The sequence below is a fragment of the Maniola jurtina genome, chromosome 24, assembly GCF_905333055.1.
Source record: "Maniola jurtina chromosome 24, ilManJurt1.1, whole genome shotgun sequence".
Taxonomy (NCBI): Eukaryota; Metazoa; Arthropoda; class Insecta; order Lepidoptera; family Nymphalidae; genus Maniola; species Maniola jurtina.
Window position 1 is genome coordinate 5,149,709 of NC_060052.1, and position 22,915 is coordinate 5,172,623.

At 38.2% G+C, this 22,915-nt stretch overlaps 3 protein-coding genes across 3 annotated transcripts; 2 read left to right on the forward strand and 1 right to left on the reverse strand.

Annotated features, from left to right (window-relative positions):
- The first annotated feature begins 85 nt into the window (after positions 1–85).
- On the forward strand, positions 86–4,335 carry LOC123877685. The gene is made up of 4 exons (XM_045924539.1): positions 86–322; positions 1,577–1,720; positions 2,065–2,218; positions 3,118–4,335. Exons 1-4 carry the CDS (start codon positions 227–229, stop codon positions 3,189–3,191), a joined length of 468 nt encoding a protein of 155 aa, XP_045780495.1. The 5' UTR covers positions 86–226; the 3' UTR covers positions 3,192–4,335.
- Positions 4,336–7,361: 3,026 nt separating this feature from the next.
- On the reverse strand, positions 7,362–16,411 carry LOC123877881 (negative elongation factor A). Its single transcript, XM_045924821.1, has 12 exons — positions 16,202–16,411; positions 14,974–15,228; positions 14,188–14,365; positions 13,431–13,583; positions 12,453–12,563; positions 11,858–11,967; positions 11,506–11,670; positions 11,074–11,133; positions 10,613–10,753; positions 10,333–10,432; positions 10,032–10,207; positions 7,362–7,724 (listed from the first exon to the last, which is right to left on the reverse strand). Exons 1-12 carry the CDS (start codon positions 16,409–16,411, stop codon positions 7,635–7,637), a joined length of 1,749 nt encoding a protein of 582 aa, XP_045780777.1. The 3' UTR covers positions 7,362–7,634.
- A 786-nt stretch (positions 16,412–17,197) lies between these two features.
- LOC123877887 (leucine-rich repeat-containing protein 27-like) lies at positions 17,198–20,246 on the forward strand. The gene is made up of 4 exons (XM_045924837.1): positions 17,198–17,431; positions 17,531–18,240; positions 19,063–19,411; positions 20,127–20,246. The coding sequence occupies exons 1-4, from the start codon at positions 17,312–17,314 to the stop codon at positions 20,199–20,201; spliced, it is 1,254 nt and encodes a 417-aa protein (XP_045780793.1). The 5' UTR covers positions 17,198–17,311; the 3' UTR covers positions 20,202–20,246.
- The last annotated feature ends 2,669 nt before the right edge of the window (positions 20,247–22,915 follow it).

Consider the following 22,915-nt stretch of genomic DNA (forward strand, 5'->3'; position numbering starts at 1 on the left):
CCCTTTTTCATCGATATAATATTAGAAAGTAGACTAATACGTCCATAATACGTCAATGCTCTTTTTATACTTACTTATAGTGACATTTAGGTACAATTTTACAAAGACTGTGACGCATACATTATTATTAATTAGTACCTACTCTACGAACAACAAATTAGTGCCTGAGTACTTCTATGCGGTAAAGCATGTTTTTGATTAAAATGGCCTTAGATAGAATACCTTAATGGAGAATTTAAAAATAATAACGATATGTGACGATGGTTCCTGCTGCTGCTTATCTCTAAAGGGCACAGTTATTCTCATAGCTGTTATAGGTCTCGTAAGTCTCCAAACTTTTACTAACAGGTCTACATTGACATATTTTTTAAGTCCATGTATTTCATATCCAACATGTGGGAGGTCCCGGGTTTGATTCCCGGCAGGGGTTTGGAATGTTATAATTTCTAAATTTATTATCTGGTCTGGTGGGAGGCTTCGGCCGTGGCTAGTTAGATTTATCGTTCCGGTACGATGCTGTGTAGAAACGAAGGAGTATGGGTTTAGTGAAAACTGCCATCCCCCTTCCAGGTTAACCCGCTCCCATCTTAGACTGCATCTACACTTACCACGAGGTGAAATTGCAGTCAAGGACTAACTTGTATCTGAATAAAATAAAACCTGCTAACCAGTATACCAACAATGCGGCTCCGTATAACTCAGATAGGTATATACTATCCTGTGAAAGATATTGGGTTATGTAGGATTTCTACCTAGGTACTAAAACCCTCAGCGCATATTGGGAGGCTCCGAGATCTTTTATGAACACATCGCTCGATTGATCGAGTTTTTTTCTGTTTCTTGCTTTTGTGTAATTATTTCATTTTTTGTATGCAATAAAATTTTTATCTATCTATCTATCGCCGCCCTCCTTGCCGCGACGCCCATTGAGCTCGTCCCAGCGAAAATAGACCTCGAACTCACAATTTGCTATAAGGTAAATTCAAAATATTTTTACAAGTACTTTTCAATCGTCATAAGCATCTACCATTGGTTCGGAATGCCTCCTACCGAGAAGAACCAGCAAGAAACTCGGCGGTTGCTCTTTTCAAAGATTTAATAAACAATTATTGATTTGATATTATTATTATTACGATATAATATTATGTATTATGGTATAGCAACTCGTGCCACAGCGAGCTGCCAATTTCCCAAGGTCACATACGAGATGATAAAGTGAACGGCTGTAGCCCCTACTCCACACGCGACCTTGAGGTCTCTTCCTCCGGGACTACAGGATAGACAGATCGGGATGGTGGTCATCACCACGCTGGCGTCATGTCTCCGAGTAGGATCGATTCGCTCTTCTGAGAGGGCCGTGCTCAGTAGTGGGCCGGCGATGAGATGATGATGGCTGTTGTAGGTACAATCAACTGTTCAACGCAACAGACCGCACCAAGTTCGGTTCAGTGTCGGGAGCTCAGGCACGATCTATCATGCTGCAGTTTAGCTTGCCGCAGCAGATTTTGTCCGCCGCCAGCGGCCTCTATGTTAACCATGTCAATGGATTTGTAGCGCTTTTAATTGTTAAATTCAGCTTACGTGTCTGTTGGACAAGCTGTCAAATGACACGAGCGAAGCGAGCTGCGGTGGAATTCGAAAACATTTGGTCACTCTTCGGAATTTGCTGCTTGCTTTGAATCAGATGGCTAACATGCTACTTCTCCTGGGCTCTATAGTTGTAAGTAATATTAATTACGTTTATTAAAGAGAAGCTTATTCGTAGCAAGCTCCAAACAAACGTATTTTAGTTCTCATTTGAAAATATACTACCAATCTAACTCAATTTGTCCATACAGATAACAAATACCTTAAGCTTCTTGTTCTAAAATGTGTATATTTTTTTGCTTCCTCATCAGTCGCTTTATATAGTCAGTCCATCGTGCTGGAGGGCGTCCCACACTACGTTTGCTTATACACGTTCTCCACTCAAGGACTTTCCGGCTCACATCCGTCGGGCTTACGTAAAATACGTGAGTAAAGCCGGTACATTCTACACTTAAAATGATAATTAAGTTTTTACAGGAAAATGCTCCGCTATTATCTATCTATCTATGGCAAATGCTGGCGTCCATCGTACTTGGCTTCGTGGTCTCCATCGTGGAATTTTGCTTCCGCGTCAGGGAAGAGGGCGCGTGGGGTTTCGCCACTTTTGTGCTAGAAGTTATCCATCTATTTGGTAAGAATATTGATGTGAACACTTTTTAGACTACTGCTAGGCGGTTCGCTAACTCGAGGCGATAGCGAGGTTGGTTCGTTCTACATTGCTGCTTTACTTGTGGACAATAAAATATTTTTCGTAGAAAATCTTCAATGGACCAAAAAATGAATTCAGTGTTAGAAACTGAGTTAGCGAATCACCCCGCAGCTGGCAGCTTTAAAGTAAAATAGATCTTAACTGCTTTGATTTAAAGCTTAAGTTTGGCCATATATCTACAGCCAGCGCTCCAAGCGGAAACGGCCGACATTAATAACCAAGCTATCTATCTGCGATCTGACGATAAGTTACCTAGCAACGTTCTATTTTCAAAAAATACCAGTCTGACAAAAAACAACTTCGGTAACTAATCGACAGATTACTGATAGACTGATTATTATAGGTATTATTTTCGGCCGTATAAAGATCCAGGCTATCTATATTAATAATATTATACTAGCTTACGTCCGCGACTTGGACTAAACAAATTTCAAACCCCAACTTTACCACCTAAGGGGTTGAAATTTCAATTCTTTCTTAGCGGATGTCTACGTCATAATAGCAATCTGCATGTCAAACAGCCCGAGTTTGAGCTGTGCGTAGATAGATCAATGAGTCAGCCAGCTTTCCTTTTATATTCCATTAGCCTGTAAGCGTCCACTGCTGGACATATGCCTTTCCAAGAGCGCGCCACCAAACACGGTCCTCCGCCTTCCTCATCCACCCGCTCCCCGCTACCTTGTTCAGGTCATCGGTCCAGCGGGCTGGAGCTCGTCCCACACTGCGCTTACCGGGACGCGGTCTCCACTCCAGAACACGTCCTTTCATATTATATTTTAAAAAACTTTAAGAAGCTAATTTATTTCTTTCTCTTGTTTCAGTGTTATTTCGCTGCCTTCCATTAGTGGACACGTACAGGAAACGTCTTAAAGGACTCAGAGGGTTATTGCTTTAGGTTTGGATAATAAAAACACAATTTTCAAATACTTGCATTTCGTTTAATATTTTTGTACTATCTACTATATACACTGTGAATATTAAATATCTATAGAAAAACGTATAACAAAAGTAAATCTAACGCGACTAACCGCTAAATCGAAAACAATTATCGAGCTTAATAATTAAATCTGCCATTCAAACACAAAAGCAATAAAATGACTGAACTCACAATACGTCATAATATGTAGTACGCACTCACGCGCCGCATTCTTTAACAGGTTTAGTACGAGTTAATACATGACGACAACGTTGATAGCTATCGAGTAATCAAAACATTATATAATGCATACATTTTGAGATCTCACTCGCCAGTCGAGCTGTATGACACAACTGTCATGTGAAAAATACGATTTTAGTTCTTATTTTAAAGATAAACAGTACTTTTGACATGACAGTTGACACATAGAGCTAAAATATCGTTATAATGTTTTGAAAATTCGATCAAACGATCAATCGAGTAAAGATATGATACCGAGTAAGCATCTTTAATTTTTCGGAGTTATGTGCATTTTAAACACTTAAAATATCACTTGCTTTAACGGTGTAGGAAAATATCGTGAGGAAACTTGCATGCTTGAGAATTCGCCATAATGGTTTCAAATATGTGTGAAGTCTGCCAATCCGAACTGGGCAAGCGTCGTGGATCAAACCTTTCCTATACTGAGCTCTAAAGAGCGCACTTTGACTTTGCTCTGACTTAAGACACTTAAAACGAGACAGCGTTATACCGCTGGTATAAATCTGTCTCGTTTTAACCTAAGCAAAGTCTAAGTGCACTCTATAGATTTCAACCTGAGCCGCCGTGCTCAGTAGTTGGCCGGGACGGGTCATCAATGATGATGATGATAATAAACTAGTAATGTTTTTCACAATATTAAAAACTGTCGTCGTAAAGGACATCTCGATATTAGTTCTATAGATAGTTAAGGCATTATAATAATATAGATAGTTTAAGAATATAGAACAAAATATAGATTCACACAATACAAAATTTTGAAACAAATTTTGGCACCAACGATACAGAAATGCTTACCAACATGCATAGACAACTTTTTCATTATAAATAACCGCGTATGATAAATTGTACAGAACTTTATACAGGGTGCGACCAGAACGCTAGAAAAACCAAAAAATAGGGGTGATAGTACTGATGATTACTGATAGATACCATTAAAACTACGAAAAAAAAAAATGCTGTATTTTTGAAAGTTCACAATATATTGCAATACATCTGACGTATGCTAGAGGTCAACGAACGTTCCGTAAATAGATCACTTGATGTCAATGCCGCGTCGTAGGTGGGGCATTGAACCGAGTTTAGCATGCTATACAATGCGGGTTTGAGAAACACTAAATCACTAAAACTACAAGATAAGGCAAAAGGTTATTGGCATTGGATTGTGTTAAGATAGTATAATAATGACGCTAAATTTTTGCTAGCGTTCTGGTTATGTTCTGTTTTTATGATAATCGCAAAATATAAAAAAGTTTTAATGCAGCCAGTATTATAAGGCCGAGAAGATCTTTGAGATCAACAAAATCATCTCTAATACACACTAAATAAAACTACGAAAACAATTAAAATTATATTATTATCATTACGTTTTATACTTGTCTGTAGGCTTAGTACGACTTTACAGCCGAAATTATAATAAATCAAGCCGTAATTGTTGATAAGTTACTTAGATTGTTAATATCAAAGAAAACCCTACATTTTTTGACAAATAACAATGTTCCTAGGAAACTTATCAAGACTTAGGAGACTTATCGAGATTAATTTATTATAATAAAATCAATCCTATCTGTGATGGCTGTATAAGTTTCCTAGCAACATTGTTATTTGTCAAACAATGTATGTTCTTTTTAACCCCCGACCCAAAAAGAGGGGTGTTATAAGTTTGACGTGTGTATCTGTGTATCTGTGTGTCTGTGTATCTGTGTATCTGTGTATCTGTCTGTGGCATTGTAGCGCCTAAACGAATGAACCGATTTTAATTTAGTTTTTTTTGTTTGAAAGGTGGCTTGATCGAGAGTGTTCTTAGCTATAATCCAAAAAAATTGGTTCAGCCGTTTAAAAGTTATCAGCTATTTTCTAGTTTTCTTGTAGAAAAGAAGGTTAGATAACCCTTAGGTTCATAATATTCAAGTGTCAATTGACAAATGTCAGGCTGTCAAAATGGACGTTGCCTAGATATATACATAATTATTTATTTGAAAATGATTTGTCGGGGGTGTTGAAAATTTTTAATTTACACTTGTTTGACAAATAACAATGTTGCTCATCGACAGATTAAAGATATATTGATTACTAGCTTTGCGCGACTTCGTCCGCGTGGACTAAATTTTAGCCCGATACGTCCAGTGGTTTGAGTTGAACGTTGATAGATCAGTCAGTCAGTCAGTCAGTCAATCAATTTTCCCTTTTAGATATTTAGATTAATTTCGGCCGTTAGGAACGTTATTTTTCAAATATTGTAGGAAGTGTAAAGGCAACCATAAACGGTTGTTTCATTAAAAAATAGTAATTTCGGGCATAACCTATCGACAGATTACAGATAGGATCGGTCGTAAGGGCGATTACGCACTGCATCCGATCCGAATCTGTTAAAATACGAAATAGTCATAGAACTATTTGTATAGTAGCATCCGTGAGAATATTTCTGATGTGCCAATAAAAACAACAGCAGTAAAAATCTTTTAGGTATGAGTTGCGAGCTAGAGTCGGCAACACAATAGCATCATACTTTACTAATATTATAAATATGAAAGTGTTTGTCCTTCAATCACGCCGCATCAGCGTTAGGGATCGACGTGGTTTTTTGCATTGGTATAGGTTAAAGACTTGAAGACTGGTATAGGTTACATTTTAAACAGGAAAATCAAAGATTTCCTACAGGATTTTTGAAAACCTAAATCCACGCATGATGCAGGACATAATGCTGAGCTGCACACCCATTTGGGGTGGTGTCACAGATGAAAATGTACATTTGTGTACTTAGTTTTTATATGTGACACCAACAACAAATAAATGCCTTTTCTTTCTTTCTTTCTTTTTTCCACGCGGACGAAGTCGCAAGTATCAGCTTGACTACAATAATGATAAAAACAGCCCGTTACGATCGTTTTTCGCTTTATAAAAATGTTTTATCATAATATTAATAATAATAGTATACTTTAAAATACATCAATAATAATTATTGTTGGTGTTGAAATACAGCTATGCAATGGTAATAGAATAAAATTATAACTATCTCAGATAATACGAATTCATAGACCGTTTGAAAGATAAAATACTTAATACATCCATACCGTAAGTTTGCACTGATGAAATATTTACATAAAAACATGTTGAAAACTATGATTTCTCTCTCTCATCTGGCTTTACAAAGGTTAGCCAATGTCAAGTTTGTAGTTATTTGTAACAAGTTAGTTAAACTATAATATACACGTATGGACCCCGTCTATGCTGGCGCTCGCCGTACACGCACGGCACCCCCTTAGAGCGCTTTCCAGTCAGTTTAAAAAAAAAAACACTCCAAAAAGGCAGAGCACGCCCGCCAGCTAACACCAACACAGACGAAGTCCACTATGATTTCTGTTGAGACTCGTCGTAAGAATCGTCTAGTGACAATACGCGACGACGACCTAGTGAAGTAGTAGGTCACAAATGCTATCTATTTCACGCCGCTACACCTTTTTTGTGTCGTGCGATAGAGAGAGTAGTTTAATATTTTGGTGCAAATTCACGGTTACATCGTCAAATTGTATAAATCTTCTTTAGGCTTAGTATGAGAAGTCATCTCACCAATGTTTACATGATTCGAGCAAAGGTAATCGGGCATTTTGGACCCGCCTTTGCAAAAAATTGCGGACACGAACCAAAATAGTTTTCAGTCAAAGATAAAATTGTAACCTTTCTGTATATATGTATAAACATTTGATTTAAAATCGATGGGGGATAAAAGTTATTAAACAATGAAAAGAGTATATAAATCAATAGATTTCTTTCATGGTAAGTCCCAAAAATTATTTAAAAAATTTTCGTGATTCCCATGAAACACAACAACGCGACATATCATTGTAGATCAGAGCCGTATTTGAATATAATATAATGTTAATTTCGTTTGTATCCGCCGTGTTATTAAATAAAATAATAAATATATACAAGAATTATTTATGTTAAAATTATTTACAACTATAAGATACAAGTAACACCCTTGTAAGTTTGGACCTCTTTACCCTATCCACGGAATGAAGTTGTATAGCGCTCTCTCTATCATTTGTATGGGATAACGTAACAGAGAGAGCGCCATACTAATATCATTCCGCGAATAAGGTACAGTTTGAACTGGATTGCAACACCAACAGAATAACGAGCAAACTTAAACATTAACCAACCTTAACTGACACTTTGGTTGGCGATGGATACGACTGGTTGCTGGTTGTTGGCCGCTATGACGGTCGAGCCCGGAGGGATCTTCTGTGGGACCTGTCAATGTAATAGGGTATTATGACATAAGTGCACAAAATTGGTGATTATAATCAAATGTTTTGTGTGAGAGTCAAAGGTGTTTGTGTATTGACCAAGCAAAGTGAGGTGTCCAGGTGTATTTATCCTTTTTTTGAAAAGTGTCTTAATTTTCTTCTTAATATTCTTTTTGAATCTATTTAATTAATAATCTTTTTGAAAAGTTTATATTTTGTATAATTTTATGTTATTTGCAGCAAGTTCGAAATCTTTTTCTTCTAGTGTCATCACAAAAATAGCTTATTTTAAAAGTTATTTTTGTATAATTGTAACCCTTTACGCACAACATAAACTTATATCAATTAATTATGCGCAGCATCATTTTCACTATTTTGCAGAAAAAAAGTTATGATTAAATCATTAAAATATTTACGATGCTTAAAAAACATACAAAACAAATCATGATTTTGAGAGCGTAGCGAGCATAAAAGAATTTATTCCCGTATTTTATAGTGAAAACAGTCGCTTAGGTACTATTCTACCAATGTGCCTGTACTTCTTGAGGCGAGCCCACTGTCCGTCGAGTTCATCTGGAAGTGCATCTCGGATAACATCGTGAGGTACGTGTCGTCCGACTGTAGGACGTTCTCTATGTTCTCCGACAGCTTGATTGTGACTATGTTACCGAGGTAACACGGGTTATCGCTTACCATTCCATCAATATGCCTGTACTTCTTGAGGCGGGTCCACTGTCCGTTGTTGTAGTTCATCTGGAAGTGCATCTCTGATAACATCGTGAGGTACGTGTCGTCAGACTGTAGGACGTTCTCTATGTTCTCCGACAGCTTGATTGTGACTATGTTACCGAGGTAACACGGGTTATCGCTTACCATTCCATCAATATGCCTGTACTTCTTGAGGCGGGTCCACTGTCCGTTGTTGTAGTTCATCTGGAAGTGCATCTCTGATAACATCGTGAGGTACGTGTCGTCAGACTGTAGGACGTTCGTTATGTTCTCCGACAGCTTGATTGTGACTATGTTACCGAGGTAACACGGGTTATCGCTTACCATTCCATCAATATGCCTGTACTTCTGAGGCGGGTCCACTGTCCGTTGTTGTAGTTCATCTGGAAGTGCATCTCTGATAACATCGTGAGGTACGTGTCGTCCGACTGTAGGACGTTCTCTATGTTCTCCGACAGCTTGATTGTGACTATGTTACCGAGGTAACACGGGTTATCGCTTACCATTCCATCAATATGCCTGTACTTCTTGAGGCGGGTCCACTGTCCGTTGTTGTAGTTCATCTGGAAGTGCATCTCTGATAACATCGTGAGGTACGTGTCGTCAGACTGTAGGACGTTCGTTATGTTCTCCGACAGCTTGATTGTGACTATGTTACCGAGGTAACACGGGTTATCGCTTACCATTCCATCAATATGCCTGTACTTCTGAGGCGGGTCCACTGTCCGTTGTTGTAGTTCATCTGGAAGTGCATCTCTGATAACATCGTGAGGTACGTGTCGTCCGACTGTAGGACGTTCTCTATGTTCTCCGACAGCTTGATTGTGACTATGTTACCGAGGTAACACGGGTTATCGCTTACCATTCCATCAATATGCCTGTACTTCTTGAGGCGGGTCCACTGTCCGTTGTTGTAGTTCATCTGGAAGTGCATCTCTGATAACATCGTGAGGTACGTGTCGTCCGACTGTAGGACGTTCTCTATGTTCTCCGACAGCTTGATTGTGACTATGTTACCGAGGTAACACGGGTTATCACTTACCATTCCATCAATATGCCTGTACTTCTTGAGGCGGGTCCACTGTCCGTTGTTGTAGTTCATCTGGAAGTGCATCTCTGATAACATCGTGAGGTACGTGTCGTCCAACTGTAGGACGTTCTCTATGTTCTCCGACAGCTTGATTGTGACTATGTTACCGAGGTAACACGGGTTATCGCTTACCATTCCATCAATATGCCTGTACTTCTTGAGGCGGGTCCACTGTCCGTTGTTGTAGTTCATCTGGAAGTGCATCTCTGATAACATCGTGAGGTACGTGTCGTCCGACTGTAGGACGTTCTCTATGCTCTCCGACAGCTTGATTGTGACTATGTTACCGAGGTAACACGGGTTATCGCTTACCATTCCATCAATATGCCTGTACTTCTTGAGGCGGGTCCACTGTCCGTTGTTGTAGTTCATCTGGAAGTGCATCTCTGATAACATCGTGAGGTACGTGTCGTCCGACTGTAGGACGTTCTCTATGTTCTCCGACAGCTTGATTGTGACTATGTTACCGAATTAACACGGGTTATCGCTTACCATTCCATCAATATGCCTGTACTTCTTGAGGCGGGTCCACTGTCCGTTGTTGTAGTTCATCTGGAAGTGCATCTCTGATAACATCGTGAGGTACGTGTCGTCAGACTGTAGGACGTTCTCTATGTTCTCCGACAGCTTGATTGTGACTATGTTGCCGAGGTTTGGACACGGGTTATCTAAAAGAAAAATGTAATACGAATATGATTTGACTGACGTTTTTAGTCTACGCGGGTACCATCAACGTATAGGAGGTGCAACACATGCCGAGTAGCTAGTAATGTATAAAATGTTCAGTAAATACCTCTAGAGCCAGCCATAAAGCCGAGTATGAGCGCTTTCTCAGGCCTCGTGACGCGGTTGGCGTTGCGGAACATGTCTTGAGCTTCCATCATTTGTTCGCGCTGCAATGCAATACATATCGTTACACAAAAAAAAAAAAAAAACTAGCGGTAAATTTTGTGCTTGCTGCGGTTGCGGATTCGGTTGTGGTTGCGGTTACGGCTGCACTGCTACCACTGGTACTTGCTGCACGGGTTGCTGAATTTACACTTGGGTTGAAAAGTTTAGAATACATGACATACCGTAAGAGATAAGCCTCTACGCGGCAGCAGCGGTTGTTGTGCTTGCTGCGGTTGCGGTTGTGGTTGCGGTTGCGGCTGCGGTTGCGGTTGCGGCTGCACTGCTGCCACTGGTACTTGCTGCACGGGTTGTTGGATTTGCACCTGGGTTGAATAGTTTAGAATTATTTGTTACATTACTTTTTAAGTATATCTAAACTTTGGGGTTAACCATTTTGAGTTGCCAACCATCATAAACGAACCTATGTATTCCGTACTACTCTATTAGAAAACCTATGTTTCAAAAAACATTCGAAATTCAATTCGAAAACATACTCCTTTGTGATTGGTAGGTGCCTCAAAATGGGTAACGCCTACTGAGTTTTTATCTTTGTTATTTGTATAGAATTATGTAACAGAGGGTAGCCCTATACTAATTTCTCTCCGAGGATAGTATACAATATACAGTATAGTACAAAACTTACGGGATGCGCTATTTGATGTTGAATCGGCTGCGGCGTCTGTTGTACTACTTGCTGCGTCATCTGTTGACAAAAATTCACAATCAAATATGATACACCAGTGACCTCTGTTAATACACGCTGGACTTATGATTGCCGTCCTGTTATTGAAGCAACTTGATTTTCGTAATTTTGGCGCAATAGCAGCAGTAGCGTATGTGGGTGTACTCGGAAGTAAATGTTAATGATGAGACATATCTTGTCAGCATAGTGTCCGTTCGCGATATAAGTCCGTTTTTCCTTAATTAGCAGAAATCTTCTCGGCGAAAAGCGCAACTATTGCATAGTTTTTCATACAAAATTAAGAGTCCAGATATCATTGTTATCAGTTGCATGCGTTGCGTACGTGGGATCAGTTTCTTTCTTTACTTTTTACACTCAAGTTACGAAACTCACAGGTTTGATGTTCTGCAGAAGAACCGCCTTGCCGCCGCCCTGCAGTATAACCGCGGAAGTGTTGAGTAAGTTCTGAGCAGACAATAGCACTGGCTTGCCGCCCGCCTGGCCCGCTATAAGGAGTTTCGGCTGCTGACCTATTACTATTGGTTTTGCACCCGTACCCTGAAAAAAAAAAACAGTTTACGGTTGACCAAGTGTGTTTAAAAGCTCTTTTATGTCCATATTTTATGACACATGTCATCTGAAAGGTCAACTAAAGAAGCCCCTATCTGGACTTTCATAGTCATGATAGGAGATTCCAGTGTAAATGAGGCCGTTTATGAACTTTTTTAGGAGTGTTTTTTTTTACCTGCTGCACCAGTAGAGGGGGAGCGGGCTGCGCGGGCGGCGGGGAGGGCGGGGTGTCCACTTCGTTCGTTGGCTCAGCCGCTTCCGGAACGGGTTCTGTACTCGTGGCGGCTGTGAAATTGAATCATAATATATGTGGACTGATACACAACACAATAAGGTATTAATATGCATGTTTTTTAAAGTTCCGTACCTCAAAAGGAAAAACGGAACCCTTATAGGATCACTTTGTTGTTTGTCAAGAAAAACTATAGGGTACATTCTGTTGAACTAGGTCATGAGAGGCAGGTATTTAATATTATAATTAAATTATAGAAAAAACTGTAGATACATAATAAAGCCGGTCAAGTGCGAGTCGGGCTAGTATACAGAGGGTTCTGTACCACAGTAACACTTTTTAAACCACAAAAAAAAATGTGATGAAGGGAAAAATATGAAAACATATTTTTCCCTTTTTACTTTACTTGTACAATAAGTAAGATATTGCTACCTGTCAAATGATTGTAGGTCAACGGGAAGTACCCTATAGGTTTTGATTCCCCTGGTGAGTCTTGACAGACAGACAGACAGACAGACAAAAGAGAAAGAGAACTCACGAGGCGGCGCATCTTCCACTTTGGGCACCTGGTAGTTGAGGCCTTTGGCGTAGTCGGGCGGCGGCGACGCGGGCGCGGCGGGCGGCGCCTTCTTCGCGCCCTCCTCCATTTCTGAAATATCAACCGGTTTTAACGAGGACCGACAAGATCGTTCTATCGATAGTAATAACGATCTCGAGAGAGAGAGCAGTAAGTCGAATTTTTTAAAACTACATAACTTGAAACTAATAGTTGTCCGTGACTTCGCCCGCATGGATTTCATCATCATCATCACGTGCTTTCTTCGAAACGAAGTTTGCCAATCATCGTCCGAAAAGCTTCACTATAAAAAGCCGCCTCTTTCAACTTCGGATAACTAAGCCCTAAGGGCGTGGATTTAGGATTTTCAAAAATCCCGTGGGAACTCTTTGCTTTGCCGGGATAAAAAGTTGCTTATGTTTCGGTGTTTTATAGGATATAGGATTAATAGAATATATTTCGGAAACTTTGCACGGGAACTTTTCGATCCTGTTCCCCGTTCACCATTTTACCACCAAACTGCAAGACGTCGGGTGAGTTTCCATCCTTATATCGTCGACATTCGATCTACACACACGAAACGTGATGCATACGTATCACGTTCCGTGAACGTGATTCCTCATACGTATGGCTAAGGTTTGGAATACTCTTCCGCGATCTGTGTTTCCTACCAATTACAATCCGGATATCTTTAAAACAAGAGTGAATAGTTATCTTCTAGGTAAACGCGTCCCATCTTAGGCCACATCATCACTTCCCATTCAAGAGTTCCCACGGCATTTAAAAAAACCTAAATCCATGCGGGCGTAGTCGCGGGCATCGGCTAGTAATGAATAAAAAAAACAAGCTGTGGCAGGCACTCATTGATAGGTGATGCTTACTTTTATTTTTTAACGTTAATTACTGGTATTTTGTTTGCGATAACTCGGTGACTGTTGGAGGGTAATAATCTGAACTTACCCAGCTTCCTTCGTTTCTTGATCTGTGCATGTGTGGCCGGTTGTTCAGCAATATCTAATAGCTTAATGCCCGTGCGCGGCGGAGGACGTACTATGGGGGGCACGCGTGCTCCCGTGCGCGCCGCCCAACGGGAGGGGAGACCTTTGAGGGGTGCTACAGTAAAGAAGGTTTTTATAAATTATTACACTTTATTCGGACCACCACAAAAGGAAAAGAACAGAAAAAAAGGATGAAGTAAGATAAATCCAAAATGATTTGTTTTAGTTTTATTTTATTAATAGCTTTTTTAACTCTCTTCACTGCATGTGTATTGCAAGTGAATTTTTTTTAATATCAAGACATTTATTATTTAATTTACTATATGATATTACAACTAGTGGCTCAGATCTTGGTCTCCTATTCGGTAGGTCCAAGGTACGATCCCGGGCACACACCTAACTTTTCAGAGTTATGGGCGTTTTAAACAATAATAAATATCACTCGCTTTAACAGTGAAGGAATATAAAAAGTAAAATTCTAGGTCTTAGCTGAAGTTGTTTTAGGTCATTACGGTTAATTTAATTATGCTCTAACAAACAAAAATAAATTAAAAAGTAAAATACTAGGTTTTAGCTGAAGTTGTTTTAGGTCATTACGTGTAATTAAATTATGCTCTAACAAGCAAAAATAAATCAATTATTCTCTCTTTATTTTTCTTCAAACTCTCATTTCTCTTTTTTTTCTTCTCCATTTATATAAATCCAGCAGACATACTCACTGGTATCAGTCATTTTCCTAGGCATGCCGCGACTGCGTACAGGCACAGTTGGCGCTTGCGCTTTCTTCTGGTTGGCTTGAACTTCAGCTGCTTTGGCTAACAGCTCACTTCTTAATGCAACTGACTTAGGTTTACGTTTTAGTGTAAAGTGCTTGACTGGGTTGGGCTGTTGCCCTACCTGTAAAGGAAATGAAAAACATGTTAGATTAACCTTGAATATGTATTTAATTTGTTCTAATCACACTTCTTTTAATTGTGAGACGGGCTTGCACTTGAAGTCAATCATGCCTAATAAAAAGCTATGATGAGATCTAGATTGGAGCACACTTGTCTAGAAGGTGCCTATAGGTGCTTCAGAGTATTTAAATTATATGTGCCTGAAAACACAGACACCGGAGGGGCCTACCACACCTTAGTGGTTTGTATTAGAAAGGTTGAAAAAGCAAAACGGCCTATCCAACTGACCAATTTGAAAGAAGTTTTCCACAGAGAAAATTAGTTTGCATTCCACAAACAGACATAAATAATACTTCTTGTACTGGAAAGTCAATGTCTTCCCACCAGGTTTTTAAAACCTAAATCCACATGGAAGAACTCACAGGTATTATAACTATTTTGATACAGAGTTAGCTTGCATCCTGGAAATAGACATAGGGTTTTTTTATCCAGAAGAATTAAGAATTTCCAGTGTTTACTTATTAGCTAATAGGCTAGATTATAATATTAGTAGAGTACTGCTGCCAGCACTTTACGTTCTTGAAAAAAAAAAACCTTTAATCAACTTACCACAGACACTAAGGCATTTTTGTTTAAATATAGGCACTCAAGTGGTAACAGTCCAAGGTCTGAATGTTTAGCTAAAGCTCTCCGGAGCTCTCCAATCATGTCACTGAAGATGGGCCTTGTCTCATCAAACTCTGCTATCTCTGTATTAAGGGTCCCAGCTGAGGGGAACGTCTTGAGGACCTCTGCAAGCATGGCCACCCACAGATCCGAATCCACTGCTGCAACTTCAATGATTTCTTCCAACTCATTTCGCCACTGAACAAAAACTCAACATTAAAAAAAATATTAATAGATACCTGAATACTAAAATATAAGATAGAAATGATTGACAGTCATTTTTGGCAGGTAATGAAATACATGGACATGTGCCACTTATGACATGTCAAGACTCTACCACTAGTATGGAAACCAGATTCTACTGTGAAGAGCCAGCAAGAAACTCAGTAGTTGCTGTTTTTCCAGTCACAGTTACAGTTTGAGATAGCATTAACAAATTAAAATTTTAATAACTATTGTACTGTAAGTTGCAGACATAAAAAAATCATATTTTATTAAATAATGTAAGTAATTGTTTATTCAAAACTACTTTAGTTCACTTGAGCAACAAAAATGGTAAAAAATAATATTATAGTATGGCATACTGTATGTTTATAATAAAGATGTAATGTGTGATTTATTATAGGTACCTAATTTGTAAGTGAAATATGCATATACATTATCCCAGATGTGAAACAAATATAAATTTTCTAATACATAATAGGAAATAGTACTGAGTTATTATAAATTGAAATTGTTTGTATTCACAAAAACAATTACAGCAAATGATGTTAAAATGAAGAAATACTATTACTGTGTGTAAATGAGTTTAAACTACTATTATGAGAATAAGAGGAATAGATTTTTAGTTTAATTTTAACTACACAAGCTGCATTATCAATGTCTTAATATTTTTGGTTAGTCCTACATTTGGTGAAAAGACAGGGCATATGCTTGATTGTAATTATATCAATCTGTGCATTCTATGCATCCTCCAACAAATATTTCACTCGTAATCTTCATCAATACGATAATTTTTAAGAATTCTCCACAAATATTTTATGACAACAAATAGTATAATATCAATAGCAGTAGCGTCTCTTTTTAACTGCAATTTAATTAATATACAAATGAAAGGGACAACGCATACTAAACAGTTACGCAAAACCATAGAATACAAGAGAAAAGTTACCTCTTCAACATTTCTGCGCGGGATATGAAAGAAACTTAGCAATAATTTTAATTTCACTTGTGTTTGCAGATCTGGAAAACAATCCTTGATGTTTTTTAAAACTTCGGCGTTTAATTGTGTACAAATTGAGCCCGTAGTCCAAGAATCATTCGATGTTCCGAGTTTATTGTGGAGCCACAACGATGTGTCACTATCCCGAACGTTCGCCATCTTGTAACTGAGATAGTGACGTATGTGTCAAGTAGCTAGGTGCGTGAATTACCCGAAAAACCGGTAGAATTATCTAAAAACGAAATATCGATTAGTATTTTACGACCTTCAGTAATTATTTTACTGAATGTAATGTTTCAAATATTAACTAGTGGTTTTACTCAAACAAAAACAAATGTTGTTAAAATAACTATGAAACTAAAGAAACTTAATCAATGTTTTAATTTTGTTCTTTACATAGTAACTTCATGAACAATCAGATCTAGTTTTATCAACTAATCTTACATAACATCAAACAATCGGCTCACTCCATCTTATGAACACTAAAATCAATCTATTCATTGAAGATTTATATGGGATTTATTTTATCACTATCACCCGTGAAAAATCGATATCAGTACATCACTAACAACTTGTTGTCTATGCTTCTAAATTGTTTTTTGCCAACCTTTATAATACGTCAATGTTGCCAACATAATCACGTTTTTTTTTTTTCTCTCTCGTCTGGCTTTACAAAGATTAGCCAATGTCAAGTTTGTAGTTATTTGTAACAAGTTAGGGAAACTATACAAGTATGGACCCCGTCTGTGCCGGCGCTCGCCGACATACGCACGTCACCCCCTTAGAGCGCTTTCCAGTCAGTTTAAACAAAAAAAAAAACACTCGAAAAAGGCAGAGCACGCCCGCCAGCTAACACCAACACAGACGAAGTCCCATAAGCACGTTTGAAAGCTATCTTAGTAATAGCTCTTTGTATTCTGTTTATGTGTTGTCTGTGGTCAACTTAATGCGCCGCGCCATTTTTCAAATTGCTCACTGATTTTAATTTGTTAGAGATTTTATTGATTAAACAAGTATTTTTTCAATAGTACTACATAATAAAACTAAGTACTGGTTAAAATGTCTGATGTTTTCTTGCAAACTTCTTTATATGACGAGGATCTCAATGAAGACACGATTCTTGATCTGTCGTCACAAGGTTTAGTTTCTGTGCCAGAAATTAATAACGAATTCCTAAGTGTAAGTAGTTCCTTGAGACTTAAGCCGAGAAGAATTTATTTATCTACTAATATTCATTCTAAAATAAATATATGATAACCATGTAACTTGCCTTTTTAGGTCCTCTATTTGCAAAACAATAAATTAAAAACTCTGCCTGAAGACTTTTTCCCCTCCTTACCAAATTTAAGATGGCTTGATTTAAGGGACAACCAACTTACGGATATTCCGAAATCAGTTAAAGATCATCTTTCCCTTACTCATATATTACTACAAAACAATAAACTCACAATTTTACCTAACGAATTAGGTACTGTGACAAGTTTAAAAGTGCTTCAATTGAGCGGAAATCCGTTAATGTACCCTCCGAGAGACGTGATAAAGGCGGGAACGGAGAGTATTTTGAAGTTTCTGAATGAAAAATTCATAGAGGAAGTGTTTGAAGAATCTAGGTCCTATGTATCGGACAAGGCAAGTACGAGCGAATGTTTGGATAAGTTAGGTTTAGTGGCTCGGAGTTACAACTCAGTTATAGACGGTCCGAGAATTCCACAAAACAAAACATTGTCCGTACAGTTTAGTGAGAGAGACTATGTTGACGACGATGAAGAATTGTATGGTAGAACGAAAGAGAAATGCCCGAAACTAGCCAAAAGTCGAACTAAAACGTTACCGCCATATTGCCAGAGCGCTAAATATCTTCGACCAGTTGTGATTGGCCCTAAGAAAGAGCAAGATGAGAAAATAATGGAAAGCTTACTAACAGAAGCGGCTAAGAAAAAGCAGAAAGATCTTATTGCGAAACGGGATAAAATTTTACAAGACAGGAGGTGAGATTAGACTTAATTAACACCATACGTAATAGAGCCTCAATAGCCCAAGGGCTAAAGAAGTGCATTGAAATTCGAAAGTCGCTGGTTCAAGCCCCACCCGTTGCACTATTGTCGTACTTACAGCACAAACTTCACGCTTAGTGGGAGGGGAAAAGGGGAATATTAGTCATCATAATAACCTTGGCTAGTACTCTATTAAATAAAAAACTCCTCTAATGGGTGTAAAGACGTTAACACCTACAACTCAACTAAACCTATTCATACCTGCCTATTTTACAGCAGAAGACGTCTCAAACTAGTCGGCGTCAGTAACAAAGAGTTCTGCGCGTTAGTGAAGTGGAATTCAGGCATGCAGATTTCTTCACGATGTTTTTCTTTAATTAATGTTAAATCAAAAATCATACTTATATTTTAACTGCTTGACACGCACATAATTACAAAAAGTTAGAAGTGTGCGCCCGGGATTAAACCCCGGACACTTCAAATAGGATTTTTCGAAGGGAAAGTAACTAGACTATCGCCGTATTATATCGTATTCAATGCAATTCAAATCCAAAAATATCGAAATAAATCTTCAAAGTATAAAAAGAATAATTCTGGGACTCAATTATTAACGCCCAGCGTAGTCGCTATCGACCATAGCTATAGTACAGGTTGAAATGGCAATCGGGGTATGAGGCGGGGGGGACGCCCGCACGTCACCCGCAGCGGGTTAGCGCGGCCGGGGTTCCCATTCTGGTTGCCATCTCAGCCTGTCGCGCACTATAGGTACCTACCTATTCGTGGTTTCTATTTAAATTCGCTTAATCATTTTCCTAGAAACATCGAGCTCTTGAAAACCTGGCGCAAAAACTATAGACACCGACAGCTCACTCTTTCGTTAGAGGACAATAAATACAAACTCACAGCTAAAAGTTACCCCTATGACACGAACCCAGAATACATGACGCTCCTAACTCGCGAGGACATTGAAAAAGACCTGCCTGATAAATACAGGAAACGATTGAATAGAAAACCTAAACCAACTGTACCCAGGAAGAGTAACAATGATGTGCATCTCGCTATGAAGATAAAGAAGTTGTTTGAGAATCTGGAAGCTATTGACTTGAACAGGGAGACTATGTCACCAAGGACTGAGCAGAAAGTGCTTTTAGAGGAGATAGAGAAGGTAGGTTTCATTTCATCATCATCTACATCAGCCTGTGGACGTCCACTGTTGGACACAGGCAGTCTAAACAGCACCTCCACACCCGGTCCTCAGCCTTCCTCACCCAGCCACTTCCCGCCAGCCGCTTTATATCGTCGGTCCATCGTGTTGGAGGGCATCCCACTACGCTTGCTTATACGCGGTCTCTACTCAAGGACTTTCCGGCCCCAACGGTTATCGCCTCTACGACAGGCATGGCCTGCCCACTGCCACTTCAGCTTGCTAATACCGGCTAAAATTCCTACTGTCTCTTTGTTGACCTGCCTGAAAATCAGCGCTGCAGTAGTCAAATACTGCAGCATCTTGCTGAGGCAAAGCCCTTTTAGCTCACAGATACAATAATAGTTTTAGCATTCTCTAGTTTTAAGTTTAATTAATATTTAAGTTTAAATGTATCTTAATTGTTATTCTTGTTTTTTTTTTTGTGATTGAGCTAAATAAACTTTTATTTATTTTATTTATTACTAGTCTTTCAGCCTATAACACGGCCGTACTCGTCTTTTACATCATTTTAAGGTACCGTATCACCATAGAAAAAAAGGACCCGTATATCTTCACTTCGTTGTCTGTTTGTCGTATCTGTCAAGCCCCTTCAAGGGAATCGAAATCAATTTTATTAAAAAAAAATTGCTTTTTAATAATCATGTACCTTAGAGCAATTTTTATATTCTTTCAGATATCGGAAATCAAACAAAAATTGATGGAGCTCTCGACTACGAACTCAAGATCAGTTTCAGCGGATAATAATTAAAAATTATCTATTTATAAATCTATTTTAAAGTCATTTTACCAACTAAATTAAATTATGAATTGAAAGCTATTAATTGGATCCTTTATTTCTGATTTCAATCAGGCTTTTTACTTTAAACTACTGAATATTCATCGTTCCAGCAGGGCGATTCAGAACACTTCGTTCAATACATTATTGTCGATCGATTCGGTAAGTTATCATACGGTAACTTACCGAATGTTATCGAAGTGTTCTGAATCGCCCTGCTGGTGGGTAAATAAAGCTACGAACACATTACTGTGTTGTGTTGTCTTTGTGACAGACGAAAGATTTACATTTAATATCATAAGACGTACACAACAGTAATGTATTTGCAGCCCAGATTGTAGGTACAAGTGAAACACATTAATTTCCTTTACTAATAAACTTTATTGTTGATTCATCTTAAGATGGCCGGCACCAAAAAGTTAAATATTGTATATAAATAACAAAGCACAGCAGTTTATCTTAAACAAAAGCGGGCGATACAATAACTAAATAACTAAGATTTATTTTAATTTCCAATCGATTCCAATTTGAATACACAGGCAAATCTTTAATTTCAAACCAATTCGATTGAAAGGTGCTATTAGGCCTCATTCGTACGAGAGCTTTTTAACATCCGTTAAAAAAGCGTTCGAATAGAACAAATGCATTCCCAAGTATCTGTTCACACGACAACGCTTTTTTAACGCGTACGTTAATATCCGCCAACGCCGGGTTTTAATGCAACGCTTTTATAACGCTCGTGTGAATTAGGGCTTATGGTTTATTTAGCGTTTCAGTGACACGAATCGTGACGCAGGGTGCAGGTTGCGGGAGGGTGCCAGTTGACGTAAAAATCAAGGAATTCCTAGCGCACCCTAACCCACGCGCCATCTCAGTGAATTGGTAGGTACACCTAAGGTATATAGTCTGAATATAAAGGTGCAGACAAACTATTGTGTTGTAGTGTTGTGACGCGACAGAAGGCACCCAGAGTCGAATGCCGGACACCCTGGTGCTTTTGGCTTGGGGGCACGCTCCGATTGGTCCATCCAAGTTGCAACACACCACAACACGTGTAGTATGTCTGCATCTTAATGGTAGGGGTAAGGAGAGAATATTATCAGTTCTTGAAAACAAATTATTATAAAGCTCTGGTTTCCTAGGATAGCGATGGCCGTCACATGACGGCCCTTATAGCGTCGACTGACGTCACTGAAACGTCTGAAGGCCGGAAATAAGTTATGGAAATGCCAAACATATTGCTTAAGGTATACGCGACGAACGAGTCGAACGAAACGAATTTTAGAATTCTATATATGAAATCTCATGAAATCTCGCACATTTCCCCGCATAGAATCGTCCGAATCGGAAAAGATTTCATATAGGTACAGAATTCTAAAATTCGTTTCGTTCGACTCGTTCGGTTCGGATAAGTGTGCGTTCACCTTTAATCGATCATTATTCATTATTCTGAAAACAGTAAACGGTTAAACAGTTATAAACTTAAACTTATTTTTTTTTATAAATTTTAATGTTAGGATTCCGAATTTGATAACTTAAATCTAATAGCTGAATAAATGATACTGTGACTGACTACATACGACAATTAAAATAATTATATACATAGATATTTTCTACTTACAAAAACAGACGAATAGTTAGGAAAGAAAATAAAAATTATAAAATAAAAATGCATCGTAACCATTTTAATACTATCAAGTGCAGTAGAAAATTTGGAATGCTAATAGCTAAAGAAAAATGTTTGTGTTGTTTTTACCAAGATAATAATATTACCTTGCACATAAACAATTAAAAATATGAGCTTTATAAGTACAATAATAATAATTAATTACCTACAATCACTCAAAGATAGCTTTCAATAAAAGTTACCAGATTTGTAGAACCATACTACTTATCTCAATCATATTTAAGTTTTTTGCAGCATTTCTGAACACTAAAAAATAATTAAAAAAAATAGTACATATGTAACTTTTCCGCGCGGTGAAGTAAAACGAATAGAGCGCGAGCTTTTATTTTTAAAAATGAAACGGCAAGGGTTTCATCATATCATGTAGCAAATCAAAAATAGAGTTTTTATCTATGGCTCTAACTTCTTGGTACTTTAAAACACCTTGATAAAAGATGACGGTCACAAAACAGGTGTTGTTTGGCGACCAATTTACATGCAAAGGTAAGCAACGCGAATGTTGGTTCCGTCAGAAAAAATATGTCAAGTAGCGCCTAAAAAAATTTAAACTTTATCATTTTGTTTGGCCAATATATTTTATTTTAAGCTTCAAACACATTCGCACCTAACGACTCCTAATTTATTACTAACATACGATACAAATAAAATAAAAAATTGCTTTTGCATACATATTTACAAGCTTAAGCGACCATTAGACTTTAATCTAACTTCAGTCCATTACAGCTTCCGTTGCCTGGGATTGAAGCTGTCAATCAAAACTATTCAGATTTCATCAATCAATAAAATACATCACATGATTAAATACGTCACAGTTTGGTTTGATCTCAAACTGCCCGTCCTTCCAAATATTCACACATAAATGTGAGCACATTATTTAATTATTACGTTCTATACAAATATAGTAAATATTGCTTATAGAATAAACACAAATACTTATATGTACATACAATAGATACACTGGTGCTTATTCGAACAAGACTGACATGACAAAAAATCAAGC

What these genes read in the sequence shown, in the direction of transcription:
- LOC123877887 (XM_045924837.1), top strand. Translation starts at nt 17,312, where the DNA reads ATGTCTGATGTTTTCTTGCAAACTTCTTTATATGACGAGGATCTCAAT. An exon ending in AAAATTTTACAAGACAGGAG is followed by an intron (nt 18,241 to 19,062) that starts GTGAGATTAGAC and finishes TCATTTTCCTAG; the next exon opens with AAACATCGAGCTCTTGAAAA. An exon ending in TTTTAGAGGAGATAGAGAAG is followed by an intron (nt 19,412 to 20,126) that starts GTAGGTTTCATT and finishes ATATTCTTTCAG; the next exon opens with ATATCGGAAATCAAACAAAA.
- LOC123877881 (XM_045924821.1), bottom strand. Translation starts at nt 16,411, where the DNA reads ATGGCGAACGTTCGGGATAGTGACACATCGTTGTGGCTCCACAATAAA. An exon ending in AGTGGAAGATGCGCCGCCTC is followed by an intron (nt 11,968 to 12,452) that starts GTGAGTTCTCTT and finishes TCAATTTCACAG; the next exon opens with CCGCCACGAGTACAGAACCC. An exon ending in GTAGAGGCTTATCTCTTACG is followed by an intron (nt 10,433 to 10,612) that starts GTATGTCATGTA and finishes ATTGCATTGCAG; the next exon opens with CGCGAACAAATGATGGAAGC.
- LOC123877685 (XM_045924539.1), top strand. Translation starts at nt 227, where the DNA reads ATGGAGAATTTAAAAATAATAACGATATGTGACGATGGTTCCTGCTGC. An exon ending in TTCTCCTGGGCTCTATAGTT is followed by an intron (nt 1,721 to 2,064) that starts GTAAGTAATATT and finishes AAGTTTTTACAG; the next exon opens with GAAAATGCTCCGCTATTATC. An exon ending in AGAAGTTATCCATCTATTTG is followed by an intron (nt 2,219 to 3,117) that starts GTAAGAATATTG and finishes CTCTTGTTTCAG; the next exon opens with TGTTATTTCGCTGCCTTCCA.